Source organism: Salvelinus namaycush, chromosome 31 (assembly GCF_016432855.1).
Source record: "Salvelinus namaycush isolate Seneca chromosome 31, SaNama_1.0, whole genome shotgun sequence".
NCBI lineage: Eukaryota > Metazoa > Chordata > Actinopteri > Salmoniformes > Salmonidae > Salvelinus > Salvelinus namaycush.
The window spans coordinates 25,574,029-25,596,102 of record NC_052337.1 but is presented as its reverse complement, the minus strand read 5'-3'; the positions used below and the strand labels follow the sequence as shown (position 1 = coordinate 25,596,102).

At 42.7% G+C, this 22,074-nt stretch overlaps 1 protein-coding gene across 1 annotated transcript in view; it reads right to left on the bottom strand.

Moving 5' to 3' along the window:
* LOC120025656 (mediator of RNA polymerase II transcription subunit 13-like) overlaps positions 1–22,074 on the bottom strand; it is a 115,605-nt gene that overhangs the window by 87,078 nt on the left and 6,453 nt on the right. Inside the window, exon 2 of the mRNA XM_038970203.1 lies at positions 5,870–6,107. Coding sequence (XP_038826131.1) covers positions 5,870–6,107 — 238 coding nt within the window. The remainder of the gene's footprint in view (positions 1–5,869; positions 6,108–22,074) is intronic.

Genomic DNA, 22,074 nt, shown 5'->3' with positions numbered 1-22,074 from the left:
AGAGCCCTCCATACTGTGTATGATCTTCATCTGAAACAACGTTGAGAGCCCTCCATACTGTGTATGATCTTCATCTGAAACAACGTTGAGAGCCCTCCATACTGTGTATGATCTTCATCTGAAACAACGTTGAGAGCCCTCCATACTGTGTATGATCTTCATCTGAAACAACGTTGAGAGCCCTCCATACTGTGTATGATCTTCATCTGAAACAACGTTGAGAGCCCTCCATACTGTGTATGATCTTCATCTGAAACAACGTTGAGAGCCCTCCATACTGTGTATGATCTTCATCTGAAACAACTTTAACATTTAATCAGAGACACTAGTTGGGTACATTAAAGTGAATATTTTTTCATCAATGAGAAATAACACAAACCTTATGTTGTATTTATTGTCCTTTATAAATACAGATGAAAAATCTATTTTTCAAGGGAGACCAGGACGGCAGCAACAAAATAAAACTACTAGTAGAATCTTAGCCAGCACTGAAAATTATAGCCATATAAAGATATATATGGCCATGATAATCATATGCACTAATCTAATGCCATTCCGGCAAGTGGAGCAGGTGGTGGGCAGTGGGCAGCAGTGGACAGCAGTGGGCAGGACCTTGGTACAGTACAGACTGAACACAGAAGATTATGTGATCACAGTGAGACAGGACAGGTGGAGGCAGAGGTCATCCTTGCTCCAACACTCAAGTACACACACAAATTTGGCATCGTTTATTTCAGAGAACAATTAACTGGGAACCTTATGACCTCTGGCAGCACATAAACTCCTGCCAATTACGGACACACACATACACACACACACACACACACACACACACACACACACACACACACACACACACACACACACACACACACACACACAAGCAAACACACACACACAGCCCCTGGGGTTTCACAAAGCATTGCAGGCGGCTCTCTCCTGAGGTCCATAGCCCCTAGCTCCAGCGCTCTGCTCTGACAGAGGACACGTTTCTGTCTGCTATCTGGCACGGCTTTCCATGCTGTTGTTGTGAATGAGAAGCCGCCAGCCATCTCTCTCTTTATTTCGTTATCATTGATCATTTTTCTTAGAATTGTCAGTCTAATCCACTTGTTGTGTTAAGATCTTTGTTACGCCATCCCATCCTGCTGATAACAATCCTTTTCTTTATCAACACCTTTCCATTTGCTACTTTCTTCATTTGCTCTCATTACTGGTGGGCAAATAAAAATACACCGGATAAGCCTGGAAGAAGTGTTTTAGTCAGATAATGAAAAGCGTAGTCTCTACTACAGTGTTTCTACAATTGGGATGAATTTGAGAATACGCATTTGGTTAAAGTTACAGCAGCCTAACTACACTAATTCAATAACGTGTTGAATGTTCTTTCCACATTCATGACACCTGAGTGAATACGCTGATGTGGCTCCTGATCCTGACATGATGAGGTGAATCCTTAAGTTCCTCTCCCCCCCTCCGTTCACCTTGGCCACATGCTGTTCAGGTGGAGGAACAGGAGCAGCACTGATTGGTGCTCAACATCAACCATCAGGTCATAGTGCCCTTCAGCATGCTGCCAGAGCCTCCAACACAGTGGAGCCCACCATGTTGTCATACAGTGTACCTTCCAAAGACCCTCATTCTTATCAGACTTCACCTTGAAAACTGATCTACACACCACAGTCCCATTGTCAACCATTATGAGGTAAACAACAAATCTGAATCTAGACCAGTGAAGGGGATCAGATATTACAATGTGAGTTCAAGGTATGGCAAAGCAGAGCCCACAGACAGGGCGAACTGGGTTATGGGAGTCATGAAAACACAAAAAGCAACAGTCCCACAATGAACACAAACAGTCCTAATCATCAAATAAGCTCAGAATCAAATGTAATAATTACAGTAGCAGCACTGTAGGTTAAGATAGTCAGTGTGCTATGAGGTCTTGACCGCATGTTCGTGGACACAGAGTGACTCATCTCACAGTACGGCGCATCACCGCCTCTCAGGCTGCTCATGCATGACACAACTCACACGGTAGGGCACAGCACATACTGATAAATCACTTCTCCTCCACACGCATAACCCAGAACCCAAGGCCCAGAACTACTTCTGACTGTCACTTCACCAAAATCCATTTCTAGATCAGATTACCCCCTCCCCATGCTACCAAAAAAGAAAAACGTAATATGAGATTCTCATAAAGCAGTATTATTGAGATAGTGAAAATATAGGGCAATTCCACCAGGTCTTAGGACCCGGGGGAGGCTAATCACAGCTGTATGTATTGGGCATGATGTTTAAACACTCCACTGGTTCGACATTGAGCCAATGACAATGGCATACAGAGCCGAGAGAGCGAGAGAGACTGAGACACTGATACCTGAACACACTACCTTAATAATTACCTTAATTACCTTAATAATCGGCAACTTTAATATCCCTATAAAAACATTCAAATGCGGAGTAAAATTTTGTGCCAGTAATTTAATAAATATGAATTCACCTCATTCCCCATTATGTACTACTTTAAGCGAAAACTGTGTAAATGTTGCAGTGGTGTAACAGCATATTACATCTGACTCACAATGAGTATGTATCAGTCCTTAGTGATCAAGGGGAAATGGCAGCTCTCTGCACACCACACAGTGACCATGGGCTAGGTCAGAGATCAATCCTTGTAGTGGCGGATTCCATCACCCGGATTAAACAGAGAAATGATATTACTGGAGCTCTTTTGTCAATTACATGTTTTCTGAAAACCAGATATTCCATACTGAAAATACCAGCTATGAATAATGCCATTATCATGAAATACAGTACATCATCAACCTGATTACCACTTCAAAATCTAAATGTGGACATACAGTATGCAATGGTATCACTGTAATTAATATTGCATAATATTATTGCATAATTTTGCACTGTAAAAAAAAAAACGGGCAGATTAGGAAATGTCCATTATTTCATGAAATCCTCATTAGATATACCATATCTCCTTATCTTTATCTACACCATATCTCCTTATCTTTATCTACACCATATCTCCTCATCTTTATCTACACCATATCTCCTTATCTTTATCTACACCATATCTCCTCATCTTTATCTACACCATATCTCCTCATCTTTATCTACACCATATCTCCTTATCTTTATCTACACCATATCTCCTCATCTTTATCTACACCATATCTCCTCATCTTTATCTACACCATATCTCCTCATCTTTATCTACACCATATCTCCTCATCCTTATCTACACCATATCTCCTCATCTTTATCTACACCATATCTCCTCATCTTTATCTACACCATATCTCCTCATCTTTAACAAAACCGTAACAAAACGTGAGGGCTAAATAGTTTTTCCCCCTCAAAAGCATTATCTCTGGTCTCCCTCCCAGAGACAGAGGTGTCCCCAGCCAGCCCATTACAATGTTTTTGTCCTGCGCTCTATTCAAGACCCTCGACCTTTGGCTCCCTGTGTCTCCCGGGCCAGCTGCACAGAGGTCCCTGTGTGGAGACATGCCAGGGAATAATGGAGGAAGAATTGCAGGGGGAGAAGAGAGGGAGAGGAGGTTAGAAGAGGGGAGGGGGGATGGTGGGGCAACCAAGGTCTGGAAACCCTTGAGTTCAGAGCTGATTCAGAGGAATGGAGGGATGAAGGGGGTAAGTATGTTTGGTTTGTGAGTGACCGAGTGAGGTGGACTGGATCTCTTGGTAACGGAGGCCACAGTATAGCAGTCCTACGCTCTGCACTGACCGTTCGTCACACACCTAAAACCTCCGCTTTATTTTCTCCCACGCTTCATCTGATAAGCAGGAAGCCCTGCCTTCCCTCCCTGCTCCCTGCCATAAAACACACACACAGACACAGAGAGAGGACACAGGCATCCCCTGCTAAGAGCAACCACTGCGCTGGTGGACTGCCTCTGCAGCAGTAGAGAGACATTAGCAGCGGTGAAATCCTACAGAGGTTATGCAATCAGCAGCAGCACCACAGTGTTTTCTCCTGCATACACTATTTTGGCCAATGACGAGAATCGATGAGTGTGGCCCAGTGGCGAGGAACGACAAGCCTGGAGATTAGTGGACTAACCTCATGCTGTCCTCCTCCTCCTCTCAGCATTCCATCTCATTTCATTAAATGCATCAGATACATAGATGCTGTTGCTTTATGTAATCTCCGGATCAGGCGTTGGCCCAGCCTCAGAGAGAGAGAGAGAGAGAGAGAGAGAGAGAGAGAGAGAGAGAGAGAGAGAGAGAGAGAGAGACAGGAGAGAGAGACTGTGTGGGGACAGAGAGAGAGAGAGAGAGAGAGAGAGAGAGAGAGAGAGAGAGAGAGAGAGAGAGAGAGAGAGAGAGAGAGAGAGAGAGAGAGAGAGAGAGAGAGAGAGAGAGAGAGAGAGAAGAGAGACAGGAGAGACAGGAGAGAGAGACTGTGTGGAGAGAGAGAGAGAGAGAGAGAGCGAGAGAGAGAGAAGTCACTGCAGCCCTAGAGAAACAGGGATATGATTCCCCCCTCGGATACCAACAGGGACACTACGATTGTTCTTCCAGTCCCCCATCACACACTTTAACGGATTCCACATTATAACGGCAAATTAACTAGCAAAGAATGAATCTACCCCTTAATTAGCGATTCATTTCTCACTTCTAAAGTGCTGTATTGTCTACTATTATTAATAAGGCTCACTCAAGGCAAATATTGTAAAAGAGAGTAGACGTGTGACATGTTGTGAAGAATATTATCATAATGTGATGCAGAGTGAATGTTTCTCTCTGTGGCTTTTGATGATTTTATAAACAGTCCTCCTGAAACAACATATCCTTTGTTTAATTGGGCATGCCAAGGGGATCACAAGAAATTCTTATTAACATTCCAGATGCTCATAAATATCAATAGCTGTAACTTTGCACATATTAATGCATTTCACTACTTTTCCAAGATGGACACACTTCCGGAATTTTTCTTTCACTGAAGCGTTGTCTATCAATATCTCCGGGATAATGAGTATCTCAAAATAAACTCACTTCCTAGTGTTGAAATAGCCAACAACAACAGTGGAAACAGCAGAGGTTACAAATCTGTGATTTCATTATGTACAGTCCGTTTCCCACCACAGCAGGGAAGACACACACCCAAACAAGTTAAACGAACTCCTTAACAAAATCCAGCGACGTTGATCCATACAAAGGCATCACCGTTCATTCATGTCACCTTTCATGAAGAAGAGAAAGAGGGATGAATCTTCTATCTGCTCCTGTCTTCTCATCACATCTATAACTCTCCACTACACCACCCTCTGTCTTCCCCTTCCTCCTTTCCTCCTCTCCTCTCCTCTCTCTTCTGCTTTACTCTGTACTCCTCTCCTCTACCTTCTCCCCTCTCTCTGCTATACTACCCAAACCTTTCCATAAACCAATGCTTCTCTCCTTCCTCTTGTTCCCTCTCTTTTCACTCTCTTCCCCTGGCTTAGTCAATAAGCTAGGGTTCCCTGCTGCACATGTGCAGCCAGATAATGCAAATGCTTCTATAAATAGAGGCGATAGTGCTGACAGTGGCACTCTTTCGGGTGAGATATCTTTGGGTAATGCACACACACAGACACACAAGGATCCGAACAACGGCAAGACAAATCCACTTAGGTAGTCTGTTACTGTGTGCTTCATCACATAGACTCTCCTGAGCCAGCACAATGCTACACAACACAACACAGTACATCACACCACACAACGCTACACAACAAACAATACTAAAAATAAAATCTCAGATTCTGTCACAATTTCTAACACGTATAGACCCAGAAGATGAGCGTATGAATGTGCAGCAGCTCTCAGCAGCTCTCAGCAGCGGGGGTCTCACCTTCCAGCTCGTGATGGATGATGTCAGAGAGGTTGGGCTCGTCGCCCCACCAGAAGATCCACAGCTCCTTAGCGTCAGGCTTGACTTTGCGGCGCCACACACACAGGAGGTTGGCCTGCACGCAGCGCATGAAGCTGCGCAGCACCGGGTCGTCCTGGGCTGGTGCCGAGATCACTGGCCCGTACTCACCCCCGCCACGGAAGCTGTAGCACCTCCACTTGATGCCCGTCAGCTCTGCCTGGAGCAGAAGAGAAAGAGTGTGTAATTATTACTTCTGTATACTGTAATTAGTATCAATAAAGTTCATTGAATTACAATACACAAAGAGAGACAGAGTGTTATTATATTTGTATACTGTAATCATTTTTGTATTATCATAATTAGCATCAATAAAGTTGGTTGAATTGTAATTGAGTGGTGGATTACTGTAATGAAAGAGAAGAGTGGCCTCAATATGACATAACCACAAACTAATTCTCTAGGACTGATCCCACTATAAATCAACATTTCCACCTCAATGACTGTGCCCTCATTATTGAAAAGGTTTAGAATTGAATGACACTGACATGATAAGTTCATTATAAGACCCTATTCTATCCTTGTAATCTGAGACAACTAATGCACTCGTTGTAGCTCTTTCACGTCAAATAAAGTTGTATACAATGTTAAGTGAATAATGGGCTGCTACATTTATGTTAAATATACTGTAACCTAGAGCTCTATGGCATTCCTGCTAACAGGGCTCTGATTTCTGCCTTGCAACGGGAATAAATCCACTGCTACTAGGCAGTGCTGTAACTGTTCTACCCATATGAATCATATTATCTTCACCATAGCCGCTGTAAAATGAATATACTCTATAGTATGACACCCGAATAGGCACATGTGAGAAAGAGAGAAAAGGAGAGAGGGAGGGAGAGATTAAGAGAGAGCAACAGAGAAAAAGAAAGGAAGACAAGGAGCGAGAGAAGAAGGGGGAGAAATTGTGTCAGGGTCAATCACTGGAGCACAGTCAGTGTCTGACATCTTCTCAATTTCATTTGATGGAATGTAACACGTTTATGTTGCCTATCAGAGGGCTAGGGGAGTGAGGCAGTCGGCAACCTTGTCAAATAGGACGTTTGTTCAATCTATCGATGAGCAGTAAAAAGGACAACCCCACTGCACCGGGGAGAGGGATCTTTAAACAGACGCGAAGACACACCAAGGACACAGAGGATAGATTTTCTCAGACAGGAAAACAGTCTGGCCAGGGTGGAATATTGCCGTCATGTGTACAGAGTCTGTCGTTTCACTTCTGTGGGTTGTATTTATATACAATAAACAACGGACCGTTGATCCGCATTAGGAAATTATGGTTGAAAAGCGTTAAGTCTCTCTCCACAAGAGACATTGATTTTGCTTTTGAATGCAACTCAATATCACAGAGTCTTCAAATTAGGCTCCAGTGCGGGTGTCTATGAAGAACAAGGCTAAGAATGAACATCTTACAAAGGCTCCGTTCAATACCCACTGAGGCTGATTTGGCAGGATAAGGGAGACCTCTCGGAGAGTCACGCTGCCAGGGCTAGGCTCCTCTCCTGTGTTCAGCCAGCTGTGAGGGCCTAGCTTGGCACGCCGTCCTGGCTGGCACCATGCCACCCCTCGCCAACTTTCAGAAAAGAATACTGTCTGTCCCATTGGAGCTTGATGGAAGAACAGACTACATGGAAACACGCAGCAAAATAGGGCACCTTGCTGGAAAAATAGATCTCAATGTGCTTAGGTGGTTGGAAATATGGGGTGGAGGGTCCCAGCTTTAAAGAAGGGCATGTGTGTGTGTTTGTGTGTGTGAGGGGGTGGAGGGGTCAGAATCTCACTCCTGCCAACATGTGACCATCATGAGCCTAGGGGAAGGGACGTTTCCTCCTGCAGCTGCTACACGGTGTGTGTGTGTGTGTGTGTGTGTGTGCGTGCGTGCGTGCGTGCGTGCGTGTGTGAAATTGTCTTTCTGTAGTCTGTACAGTATAGCATACAAGTGTTTTTGGTGGAACAGCCCCTATGAAAAATATGCCTCGTAATTACAAGGCCACTCTTCCATAATGACAGAGTGTGTGTAATCTGAGATATAAACATTGGCAAGTCGATAATCTGGCCTAAAAATAGGCCCGGATGTGCTTCTTCCAAAGCAAAGGAGCAGACATCCACCATCCGCTGGAGTCACTCTGTGTGAATGTGAAAACCTTAGACACAGAATCTGACAGGGGTCACTTCTAAACCTGAAACAGGTTCACTGTGAGGCCATGTAGGGTCTCTGTATGGCTGAGACTGCACTGTACCCCCCCTAGAATCACTAAGGTAGCTGGACTCTGTAGCTACATTCAAATTACCGTATCAATTACCCTCATGACCCCATTGAAACTCCTGCTATAGGCTAATACATTAGCACAGTAGGGGACAGTGGGGTAAATTGAGCAAAATGGGTAAATTGAGCCACCCTGGTCTGTAGGAAACCATACACAAAATGAACTGTATGATTTGACAAAATATTTAGGAAAAGTTCATAATTTCATGGAGTCTGTGAAGGAAGAAACCACACGGAAAAAGTGGTAAGCAAGTTAGGTCCCAAAAAAGTATTTTCACCAAGTCAAATGCATTTATTGTGTTAGAGGTTTCATGATGCTTGTATCTGAACCAAAGTAGATAGTTTTAAGATTGTTTTATACGTCAGTTGAAGTCTATATAAGCTTCAATATGAGGTCCTAAGCCTAGCATGAAAGTGAATCCTTATAGGTGTGTGGGCTAATATAAAGTTGTAACGGCTTTCCTCCTCCTCTTCATCCGAAGAGGAGGAGCAGGGATTGAACCAAAATGCAGCGTTTGAATTCGACATAATATTTATTTACAAAACGGAAAAACACGACAACACTTTAACAAACTACAAAACAATAAACGACGTAGACAGACCTGGACGACGAACTTACATTAAACACGAAGAACGCATGAACAGGAAAACTGACTACATAAAAGAACGAACGTACAAACAAACCGAGACAGTCCCGTGTGGCGCGACAAACACAGACACAGGAGACAACCACCCACAACAAACAGTGTGAAAACACCTACCTTAATATGACTCTCAATCAGAGGAAATGAAAACCACCTGCCTCTAATTGAGAGCCATATCAGGTCACCCTTTAAACCAACATAGAAACAGAAAACATAGACTGCCCACCCAAACTCACGTCCTGACCAACTAACACATACAAAACTAACAGAAAACAGGTCAGGAACGTGACAAAAGTACTAGTCAAAAGTTTGGACACACCTACTCACTCAAGGGTTTTTCTTTATTTTTACTATTTTCTACATTGTAGAATAATAGTGAAGACATCAAAACTATGAAATAACACATATGGAATAATGTAGAAACGAAAAAAGTGTCAAAACAAATCAAAATATATTTTATATTTGAGATTCTTTAAAGTAGCCACCCTTTGCCTTGATGTCAGCATTACACACTCTTGGCATTCTCTCAACCAGCTTCATGAGGTAGTCACCTGGAATGCTTTTCAATTAACAGGTGTGCTTTGTTAAAAGTTCATTTGTGGCACTTCAATATTTTCACCCTCTCATTCACCCTCTCAATGACACACATACACAATCCATGTTTCCATTGTCTCAAGGCTTAAAAATCCTTCTTTAACATTTTTTTCCTTCCCTTCATCTACACTGATTGAAGTGGACTTAACAAGTGACATCAATAAGGGATCATAGATCATAGTCGGTCGGCAAGAGTAATTTTATCCAATGATAACAGGAGTGATGTGTTAATGAGGTGTTTGTGTGTGTGTGCAGGCCCAGGGCAGGTTTCTGTGTAGCCTGGGAGCCAAGGAGCAGCTGCTCTATCTACCGCTAGCCTAGAAGGCCTGAAACTACTCCCAGTTGACCATAGGCACAGATCTAGGATCAGCTGAAATCAACTAACCCTGTAGGGGCCAACCTACTGTAGTCGATACTACAAGTCATTAGTGAACAATGGGTGAGTCCCAGTTACCCATAGGCACATATCTAGGATCAGCGTAAACTCCCCAAATCCTGGTCTTTACTAATAGTGGGAAAATGCCAAACTGACCTTAGATCAGTGTCTAAGGACAAACCTCATCCTACATTGACTCTCGCCCGGTCATGACAACACAGACAGAGCTAGTGAGAGGGCCCGTGCTATTTTATCGCTCATAATACGAGGGAACACAAATCACTCATAACACACGGAAACAACCAGTTTCTTCCACTCCACTGCCAGTCAGCTAGATTTTTTGTTTTTTACCATGGCTAATAAAAACAGCACTGTTTCAAGCACCTTGTTTACCGGCCCTTAGTTCTCCCATCTCTGAATGAACACAACGCAAAAAACAGGGATTTTCCTTCAGTCACAGAAAGAATTCAGAGGTCTGACCGTCCTCTAACCTCCACTATCTCACGTTCCTCTTCTCTTGCACTCAATCTCTCGCTTATCTGTGTGGCAGGGCTGCTTTTGTATTATAGACCCTGTGATTGACAACAGCAACAAGTGAGAAGCGAGATCTCTCCCCGATCTGTAGAGAAGAAGAGATTAATCTAACTGTGAGCTTTCAGTGGATACAGTTGAAGTTGGAAGTTTACATACACTTAGGTTACAGCTATTAAAACTTGTTTTTCAACCACTCCACAAATGTCTTGTTAACAAATTATAGTTTTGGCAAGTCGGATAGGACATCTACTTTGTGCATGACACAAGTAATTTTTCCAACAATTGTTTACAGACAGATTATTTCACTTACAATTCACTATATCACAATTCCAGTAGGTCAGAAGTTCACATACACGAAGTTGACTGTGCATTTAAACAGCTTGGAAAATTCCAGAAAACGATGACATGGCTTTAGAAGCTTCTGATAGGCTAATTGACATAATTTGAGTCAATTGAAGGTGTACCTGTGGATGTATATTGAGGCCTACCTTCAAACTCAGTGCCTCTTTGCTTGACATCATGGGAAAATCAAAAGAAATCAGCCAAGACATCAGAAAAACAATTGTAGACCTCAACAAGTCTGGTTCATCCTTGGGAGCAATTTCCAAACGCCTGAAGGTACCACGTTCATCTGTACAAACAATAGTATGCAAGTATAAACACCATGGGACCATGCAGCCGAAGGACGAAGGAGACACGTTCTGTCTCCTAGAGATGAACGTACTTTGGTGGGAAAAGTACAAATCAATTCCAGAACAACAGCAAATGACCTTGTGAAGATGCTGGAGGAAACAGGTAAAAAAAGAATCTATATCCACAGTAAAACGAGTCCTATATCGGTGTAACCTGAAAGGCAGCTCAGTAAGGAAGAAGCCACTGCTCCAAAACCGCCATAAAATAGCCAGACTACGGTTTGCAACTGCACATGGGGATAAAGATCGTCCTTTTTGGGGAAATGTCCTCTGGTCTGATGAAACAAAAATAGAATTGTTTGGCCATAATGATCATTGTTATGTTTGGAGGAAAAAGGGGGATGCTTGCAAGCCGAAGAACACCATCCCATCCATGAAGCACGGGGGTGGCAGCATCATGTTGTGGGGGTGCTTTGCTGCAGGAGGGTCTGGTGCACTTCACAAAATAGATGGCATCATGAGGATGTAAAATTATGTGGATATATTGAAGCAACATCTCAAGACATCAGTCAGGAAGTTAAAGCTTGGTCGCAAATGGGTCTTCCAAATGGACAATGACCCCAAGCATACTTCCAAAGTTGTGGCAAAATGGCTTAAGGACAACAAAGTCAAGGTATTGGAGTGGCCATCACAAAGCCCTGACCTCAATCCTATAGAAAATTTGTGGGCAGAACTTAAAAAGAGTTTCGCTACCCGAAATGTTTGACCCAAGTTAAACAATTTAAAGGCAATGCTACCAAATACTAATTGAGTATATGTAAACTTCTGACCCACTCGGAATGTGATAAAAGAAATTATTCTGACATTTTACATTACTAAAATAAAGTGGTGATCGTAACTGACCTAAGACAGGGAATTTTTACTAGGATTAAATGTCAGAAATTGTGAAAAACTGAGTTTAAATGTATTTGGCTCAGGTGTATGTAAACTTCTGACTTCAACTGTATACAGTACCAGTCAAAATTTGACACACCTACTCATTGAAGGGTTTGTTCTTATTTTTACTATTTTCTACATCATAGAATAATAGTGAAGACATCAAAACTAATTGGAATGCATTTCAATTAACAGGTGTGCCTTGTTAAAGTTAATTTGTGGAATTTCTTTCCTTCTTCATGCGTTTGAGCCAATTAGTTGTGTTGTGACAAGGTAGGGGTGGAGAAGATAGACCTATTTGGTAAAATATCAAGTTCATATTCTGGCAAGAACAGCTCAAAGAGAAACGACAGTCCATCATTACTTTAAGACATGAAAGTCAGTCAATCCGGAAAATGTCAAGAACTTTGAAAGTTTCTTCAAGCGCAGTCGCAAAAACCATCAAGTGCTATGATGAAACTGGCTCTAATGAGGACCGCCACAAGAAAGGAAGACCCATAGTTACCTCTGCTGCGGAGGATAAATTCATTAGAGTTACCAGCCTCAGATTGCAGCCCAAATAAATACTTCACGGAGTTCAAGTAACAGACACATCTCAACATCAACCATTCAGAGGAGACTGCGTGAATCAGGCCTTCATGGTCGAATTGCTGCAAAGAAACCACTACTAAAGGACACCAATACAAAGAAGAGAATTGTTTGGGCCAGAAAACACGAGAACTGGACATTAGAGACTGGTGGAAATCTATCCTTTGGTCTGATGAGTCCAAATTTGAGATTTTTGGCCGTATCTTTGTGAGACGCAGAGTAGGTGAACAGATGATCTCCGCATGTGTGGTTCCCACCGTGAAGCATGTAGGAGGAGGTGTGATGGTGTGGGGGTGCTTTGCTGGTGACACTGTCTGTGGTTTATTTAGAATTCAAGGCACAGTTACCCAGCATGGCTACCACAGCATTCTGCAGCGATACGCTATCCCACCAGGTTTGCGCTTAGTGGGACAATCATTTGTTTTTCAACAGGACAATGACCCAACACACCTCCAGGCTGTGTAAGGGCTATTTGACCAATAAGGAGAGTGATGGTGCTGCTTAGATAACCTGGCATCCACAATCACCCGACCTCACCCCAATTGAGATGGTTTGGGATGAGTTGGACCACAAAGTGAAGGAAAAGCAGCCAACAAGTGCCCAGCATATGTGGGAACTCCTTCAAGACTGTTGGAAAAGCATTGCAGGTGAAGCTGGTTGAGAGAGCCAATGTGAGTAAAACATTTAAACGTGTTAACCCTCGCAAGGCTGCTGGCCCAAGACGGCATCCCCAGCCGCGTCCTCAGAGCATGCACAGACCAGCTGCCTGGTGTGTTTACGGACATATTCGATCAATCCTTATCCCAGGCTGCTGTTCCCACATGCTTCAAGAGGGCCACCATTGTTCCTGTTCCCAAGAAAGCTAAGGTAACTGAGCTAAATGACTATCGCCCCGTAGCACTCACTTGAGTCATCATGAAGTGCTTTGATAGACTAGTCAAGGACCATATCACCTCCACCCTACCTGACACCCTAGACCCACTCCAATTTTCTTACCACCCCAATAGGTCCACAGACGACGCAAGCATGTAAGAATGCTGTTCATCGACTACAGCTCAGCATTTAACACCATAGTACCCTCCAAACTCGTCATTAAGCTCGAGACCCTGGGTCTCGACCCCGCCCTGTGCAACTGGGTCCTGGACCTCCTGACGTGCCGCCCCCAGGTGGTGAGGGTAGGTAACAACATCTCCACCCCGCTGATCCTCAACACTGGGGCCCCACAAGGGTGCGTGCTCAGCCCTCTCCTGTACTCCCTGTTCACCCATGACTGCGTGGCCATGCACGCCTCCAACTCAATCATCAAGTTTACAGACGACACTACAGTGGTAGGCTTGATTACCAACAACGACGAGACGGCCTACAGGGAGGAGGTCAGGTCCCTCGGAGTGTGGTGTCAGGAAAATAACCTCACACTCAATGTCAACAAAACAAAGGAGATGATTGTGGACTTCAGGAAACAGCAGAGGGAGCAGCCCCCTATCCACATCGACGGGACAGTAGTGGAGAAGGTGGAAAGTTTTAAGTTCCTCGGCGTAGACATCCCGGACGAACTGAAATGGTCCACCTACACAGACAGCGTGGTGAAGAAAGCGCAGCAGCGCCTCTTCAACCCCAGGAGGCTGAAGAAATTTGGCTTGTCACCAAAAAAATTCTAACTGTTACAGATGCACAATCGAGAGCATCCTGTCGGGCTGTATCACCGCCTGGTACGGCAACTGCTCCGCCCACAACGGTATGGCTCTCCAAAGGGTAGTGAGGTCTGCACAACGCATCACCGGGGGCAAACTACCTGCCCTTCAGGACACCTACACCACCTGATGTCACAGGAAGGCCAAAAAGATCATCAAGGACAACAACCACCCGAGCCACTGCCTTTTCACCCCGCTATCATTCAGAAGGCGAGGTCAGTACAGGTGCATCAAAGCTGGGACCGAGAGTCTGAAAAACAGCTTCTATCTCAAGGCCATCAGACTGTTAAACAGCCATCACTAACATTGAGTGGCTGCTGCCAACATACTGACTCATCTCTAGCCACTTTAATAATGAAAAATTTATGTAATAAATGTATCACTAGCCACTTTAAACAATTCCACTTTATTTAATGTTTACATAGCCTACAATACTCATCTCATATGTATATACTGTACTCTTAGATATTACTGCATGGTCGGAACTAGAAGCACAAGCATTTCGCTACACTCACATTAACATCTGCTAACCATGTGTATGTTACAAGTAACATTTGATTTGATTTGATTCAATTTGAGAATGCCAAGAGTGTGCAAAGTGTTCATCAAGGCAAAGGATGGCTACTTTGAAGAATCTCAAGTATAAAATATATATTGATTTGTTTAACACTTGTTTGGTTACTACATGATTCCATCTATGTTATTTCATAGTTTTGATGTCTTCACTATTATTCTTCAATGTAGAAAATCGTAAAAAATTAAGAAAAACCCTTGAATGAGTAGGTGTGTCCAAACTGTTGCCTGGTACTGTATGTGTTAGTATACAGACAGGTGAATGACTATACTACAGTATTTGTGTTCAGGTATCAACCAATACAATATCCTGCAAAAGGGTCAAACAGAAAACACTCGACATCTGGTTGTAATCAAACACATATGGGAGTCAAAGCGTCTCCTCTGGTGAACCTTTGGCACACACATAGCTGAAATTGCAAGTAGCGGCCAGAGTCAGACACATAACTTAGTGAGGATAAAAGTCAGGCACATACAGTACAGGCACACTTATATAACGTAGTAAGACACTGTAGATGTTACATGTAGTGTGTTGGACTCACTATATAGAGCCTCAGCAAACCAGCACAACTCAGTACGGTGATAGTGAACCTACTGTATACAGCCTTAACACACAACCCAATAGAAAACCCATAGACTCTAAACAGGAGACAAATAACAACAGGGAAACCCCCATAATATAATTACAAGGTTTCTGCACAGACACGTAAGCACAGTTGACTCAATCTTCACCTTTGAGGTCAGCGGCAGACAGAAAGGCGAAGCCACAAGAGTTCTTGTGGAGTGAGAAAACATTCACCTTATTGTCCTGCCTTAACAACTTGGGGTGTTGGGGAATAGCTTCACGAGTAGTAATGAATGGATTGTTTGTATTTGACCTCCATGTCGCAAATGTAATTTTTCCTCTAGACTGATACACATACACACACACGCGAGTGCAAGGCACTGCAAAAGCAAGATCGTAATAGAAATTGGGAGAAAAAAGGGGATAAAATACACACAAAAAAACAAATAGACGTACATTGACGCACAAGGTCATGCATGACAGCACAGGCAGAGACATGACTGTATAGTGGGCAGAGCACTTCCTTCTAGGATTGGGAGGCATCCAGATTTTCATATCGTCATACCATCCTTCTCTCAGCTAGGGATATATGGTATTATCGGCGTAGTACACAGAGGGGTGTCAAAAAAATGCTAAAAAGACCATTGGGCGTCTATTACCAGAATGCTAACAAGTAATTTGCAAAAGTAATAGCAAATTTCCTTGCAGGCTGCTAGCTAAATATGCTAATGAGCGCAAAAGAAAACAAACTAATTGCAAAGACAGGCAATCTAGCTCAAAAAGTTATACATATATATGTATGAGCTACCGAATGTCATTTTTGGTGAGTTTGACATTTACAAGCGAACAGGAACGAGAGACATCGTGCAAATGATCAAAGTTTTGATGCATGCAGTACTGGCTCTCCAGCAGCATGTCTACACACTGTGTCTGTTGTGAGTCTAGAGTCGCTAAGGCAACGGCTTGCCTGCTTGGAGAAGAGGGTAGAGGAGCAGACGGCCAAGAACTGAGAAGAGTAAAAACGCAAGGAAATCAAGATAACAGTGGCAGCTGTACAAATAACTCCTCCAAAGGGCTTTTACTTCTCAAACACGGCAGAAAGCTAAAACAATATGATGCCCCGTCACCTTATTAATTCAGCCACTTACTTAGATAGCAAGTTAAAGGGGTTGTATTAATGCAAAATTCTGTGTTTTTCACGCAGGAAAAAAAGATAAAACACATAAGAAATATCTTGCTGGAGTTTTGTAAACACAGATCTAAAATGCCTCTTAATGTAATTTATGCTCGGCATCAGACTCGTTTTGTGCTTCAGTTGCCCTTCTAAACTATGATGAGAATTCACAAACAGGCATTCAAATCAGCAGACAGCACTCCAAATGATATGTAGCTTCTTTTCTCCAGTACTACGGTGAAATGCAATATTAAAGCAAAACATTAAGAAATATAGCTGGCTACATTCTTTCTATGATAAGCCTAAACATTAGAAATATGATGGCCATGCATCGTTTTTGCAAAAAGACCTTGCTTCTTCATTTTAAGGTCATTTACGTGTGGCTGCCAGCCAAATAGCGTTGCACTTCTGTTGTCATCTGATGAAAATGGAGCTATTTTACACCGAATGTGTTGCACTAATGTATTTTATGTAAAGGAAAACTATAGTTGTACGTCCCTGATCACTCCATTGAAGCAAAAAAACTGTTGACTTTCAATATAAAACGCGACCCCTGTCAATACAAAGCTGGATATACCTGCTCCCGCTTTCTCCTGTTGTGCTATTTACAAACAAACACATGACTGGCTCAACTGTGCCGGGGAAATAAGTAAGATTCATAACGTAAAAAAATGTGACAAGTGAAATAAGAACGCGATCTGCATTATCTCCTAACGCATTGCACAAGTTGACTGCAGGTATTGACTAAAAAAATAGCTACAAATATTAAAATGTATTGAAAACATAAGAAAAACTTTCAACGGTATGGAGGGTATTGAAAAAACCTCCCATGGCTATTTCCAAATCCCAAGGTATACGGTTTACAGATTAAGTTGGAAGTTTACATACACCTTAGCCAAATACACAATTCCTGACATTTAATCCTAGTAAAAATTCCCTGTCTAAGGTCAGTTAGGATCACCACTTTATTTTAAGAATGTGAAATGTCAGAATAATAGAACAGAGAATGATTTATTTCAGCTTTTATTTCTTTCATCACATTCCCAGTGGGTCAGAAGTTCACATATACTCAATTAATATTTAGTAGCATTGCCTTTAAATTGTTTAACTTGGGTCAAACGTGTCAGGTAGTCTTCCACAAGCTTCCCAAAATAAGTTGGGTGAATTTTGGCCAATTCCTCCTGACAGAGCTGGTGTAACTGAGTCAGGTTTCTAGGCCTCCTTGCTCGCACACACTTTTTCAGTTCTGCCCACAATTTCTCTATCGGATTGAGGTCAGGGCTTTGTGATGGCCACTCCAATAACTTGACTTTGTCCTTAAGCCATTTTGCCACAACTTTGGAAGTATGCTTGGGGTCATTGTCCATTTGGAAGACCCATTTGCGACCAAGCTTTAACTTCCTGACTGATGTCTTGAGATGTTGCTTCAATATATCCACATAATTTTACATCCTCATGATGCCATCTATTTTGTGAAGTGCACCAGTCCCTCCTGCAGCCAAGCACCCCCACAACATGATGCTGCCACCCCCGTGCTTCATGGTTGGGATGGTGTTCTTCGGCTTGCAAGCATCCCCCTTTTTCCTCCAAACATAACAATGATCATTATGGCCAAACAGTTCTATTTTTGTTTCATCAGACCAGAGGACATTTCTCCAAAAAGTATGATCTTTGTCCCCATGTGCAGTTGCAAACCGTAGTCTGGCTTTTTTATGGCGGTTTTGAAGCAGTGGCTTCTTCCTTGCTGAGTGGCCTTTCAGGTTATGTCAATATAGCACTCATTTTACTATGGATATAGATACTTTTGTACCTGTTTCCTCCAGCATCTTCACAAGGTCCTTTGCTGTTGTTCTGGGAGTGATTTGCACTTTTCCCACCAAAGTACGTTCATCTCTAGGAGACAGAACGTGTCTCCTTCCTGAGCGGTATGACGGCTGCGTGGTCCCATTGTGTTTATACTTGCGTACTATTGTTTGTACAGATGAACGTGGTACCTCCAGGCGTTTGGAAATTGCTCCCAAGGATGAACCAGACTTGTGGAGGTCTACAATTATTTTTCTGAAGTCTTGGCTGATTTCTTTTGATTTTCCCATGATGTCAAGCAAAGAGGCACTGAGTTTGAAGGTAGGCCTCAATATACATCCACAGGTACACCTTCAATTAACTCAAATGAGGTCAATTAGCCTATCAGAAGCTTATAAAGGCATGACATCATTTTCTGAAAATTTCCAAGCTGTTTAAAGGCACAGTCAACTTAGTGTATGTAAACTTCTGACCCCCTGGAATTGTGATACAGTGAATTATAAGTGAAATAATCTGTCTGTAAACAATTGGAAAAATTACTTGTGTCATGCACAAAGTAGATGTCCTAACAGACTTGCCAAAACTATAGTTTGTCAACAAGAAATTTGTGGAGGTTGAAAAACAAGTTTTAATGACTCCAACCTAAGTGTACGTAAACTTCCGACTTCAACTGTATATATTTACAAAATAATATATTGGGGGATTGAAAATGATGCAGACAATTGCATTGATGGAAGCTACAATCTAGCTGCAATATTAAACCTGATCTACCCCATAGAAAAATTCAAAATAAATCATTTTATTTTGTAATCAGCGACAGAAACATAAAGCACAGAGTAATCTGGAGTTCTCAAGGAGCCCAGAGGACTTCACTGTACACTCTGACTTACTATCAACACACCATGCTATCTCTTCCATCTGAATGTTAAGTTCAGCTTAGCAAACAGCTTGACTTTCTAAAAACTCACTTACTATCAAAGCCTTCTAGTCTTTAAGAATGTGGGTCACTTGAACAGGTGGGTCTCCTCACCAGTTAGAAGATGGGAACCTGGTATCAAAGCGTCTCATGCTGAAAGATGAAAGAGTGGAACAGAGATGCCACTCTGGGATTCTTGTAGCAATGTAAGAGCAATAGAGTTGGACAGAGGAGAGCACTTTAGGCAATTGAGAGACAGCTTATATCAGCAGCTTTACCTATCACGGCTTCTGTGAAACACTTTCTGTCAGGGTGGCATTTACAGCCCGTCAAATATCTGAAGACACTTGACATGCTGCCAATATTTGGGGTTTATTCAAAAGACGGTACTGTAGACATGACTCACGTATCATCCCAAAATCCTCTACAGCAACACGAGTCAAATCCATTTAGCTCAAATTCCAAAACTCTTCTGAAATTCAAGTCATAAATAGATTTCACATATATTTTTTATTTTTATTATTGCTCAGCTCCTGAACTGATTTGAATTGGAAACTGAAATTACCTCAACCCTTGAAACCAGCCTGTTCCACAGTAGCCCAGTGTTGAAAAATGTAACTACTATGAAAACCAGAAAGAATCTCTTTTCCACATGAGGCATGGTGGATGGCTCTGGAAATGCTGAGAGCCTTTGAGAAATCAGAACAGGCTAGATCCCCCTTCTTCAGTTAGCCCATTGAAATCAAATTAACTTGTGTTACTGCCTGCTTTTCCCCCCTCTGGCATTTTACAGTGCACAGGGACCTCTGCACATAACAGCATAGCAGAGGGGACAAGAGAGAGACACAAAAGCACAAAAACAGGTGCAGAAAATGGCCTCTAGGGCTCTCGGAACTAAACAGGTGATTTTATTCTGCCCTCTGCCGGCACCTTTACAGGACCCTACAAAGGAAGGGGCGTCTTGATCGTGTGTCTGTTGTAGGAATCGGCCCTGGGAGGCAGGCGAGCCAAGTCACCTAATTAGAGCTGCAACCCTCCCCGGGGCAGAGTGACGGACGCGCCTGTGCCTGCCAATCAGCTGTGGCTCAAACTGCAGAGAGCTAAAATGAACCTCTCACCTGATGCAAGGGGAGGGGGGCGGGACATGACAAGGGGGATGACCAATGAAGACGGGTGTTTGGTGTTTGTTGTTTGTTGTGACAGACAACGCTGACAAGATCCCACTCCAATGGCAAACAAAGACATGGAGTCATGCCGTTGGGTTTTCTCTTAAATGGAGGACCAACCTAAAACAGTGGCCCTGCTTAATGTGAATTATTAATGGACAAATAAATAAACCAGTCCCTCCATTACCAGCCGTGTGTCTCCAGTGCAACTTAATTAACTGTGACAGACCCGAAGAAATACACCAGGAAAAAAGAGGGAAGTAAAAACAGTTGCTAGGCAACATACAACATCTGTAAGACTTCAGCAACTTATTCAATTTTCGAGATTCTGTCTCCAGGGTTACGGCGGAAAGATAACATTTCAAGCAGTTTAGGGGTATTTTCTTACAAAGGGATGTAATTCTCCATCTCTCCCCTCCCCTCCTCCCTCTCCAGTAACACCTCCATTGTCTGCTACCATGCACCTGGAATTCACAGACTATGATTAACATTTTAATAATTACTATATCCAGCATATATTGCATGTCAGGAAAGCCCCTGACTTACCAGAAGCAACACATTCATATCCAACGACTAGATTAGTCTGAAGCTTATGACTGTGCGTTTGTTATGAACAATTTTACATTATGCAGATGTACTTACTTTACTGAGCACTAGAAGGAGGCAGCAGAAATGTGTAAAGCTATTTAATTGGACAAATGCAAATAAAAGTCTGACATATGATATAAATAATTGGACTTAGCCTACATAATTAAAAGTGAATTAAAATGTAATGACTTCAGAACAAAAACAAGTCCTATGTCCATGCATTTAACTTGACTTGCTTCATTATTCTAAGTAGTCAATCTCAGGTAGAACAACAGAAGCAGACAGCAGTAACCCTCCTCTCTCTGTCTGCAGTGCTGGCAGTACAGAACCCTGCAGTAACTTTACCCTGACACCAAGTGGGAGTGGCAGCATGGAGAGCCCTTCAAAGAGAAGAATCAGAGAAGTGACTGCACTGACTGACTGCCTTGACTTCCAGTCTCTCACAACATCTTAACACAGCCTAACATGACCTTAAAATACCACTCCTATTCCCTCAGGGCTGCTTCTCTTACAGATACAGTAGCTTGTCTTGTTCATAACACAACATCTGGGGCTCAATATGCACTGCATGATTAGGCATCGTTGACTACTGTATATTGACAAAAACATGTCTCCATATCATATTGGAAATCTCATCCCTTGTGTTTGCCAGGGCTGAGACGAGCGGTGCAAATGTTCATTACCATGTGAAAAGGCCGGATGTCTGCTAATTCAAGATGAGAGCACACTTGTGGCAGCAGCACGGCGCAAATCAATACCCTGCAATGGTTATCAAATCAACAATCTGGACCTAGAGTGTTTGTTTACGAGAGGGATAATTTCTCAATAAAACATGACCGCATCCTGATTAGAATTCACTAACGCACAACAACAAGTATTTAGAATAGCCATTCTATTCCAGACACTTTTGCTTTAAACCAGCCTTTAACTTGAGTATAACTGTTATTGAATCTCAGCCAACTACTATATTGGTTAAGCTGTCAGACGAAAAGAACACATACAAGCTGAGAGAGATAGCTCCTTTACAAGGAAAAGCTCTCGCTATCAAGATCGTTGGGTCAATTATGGTAATTACAAAGGG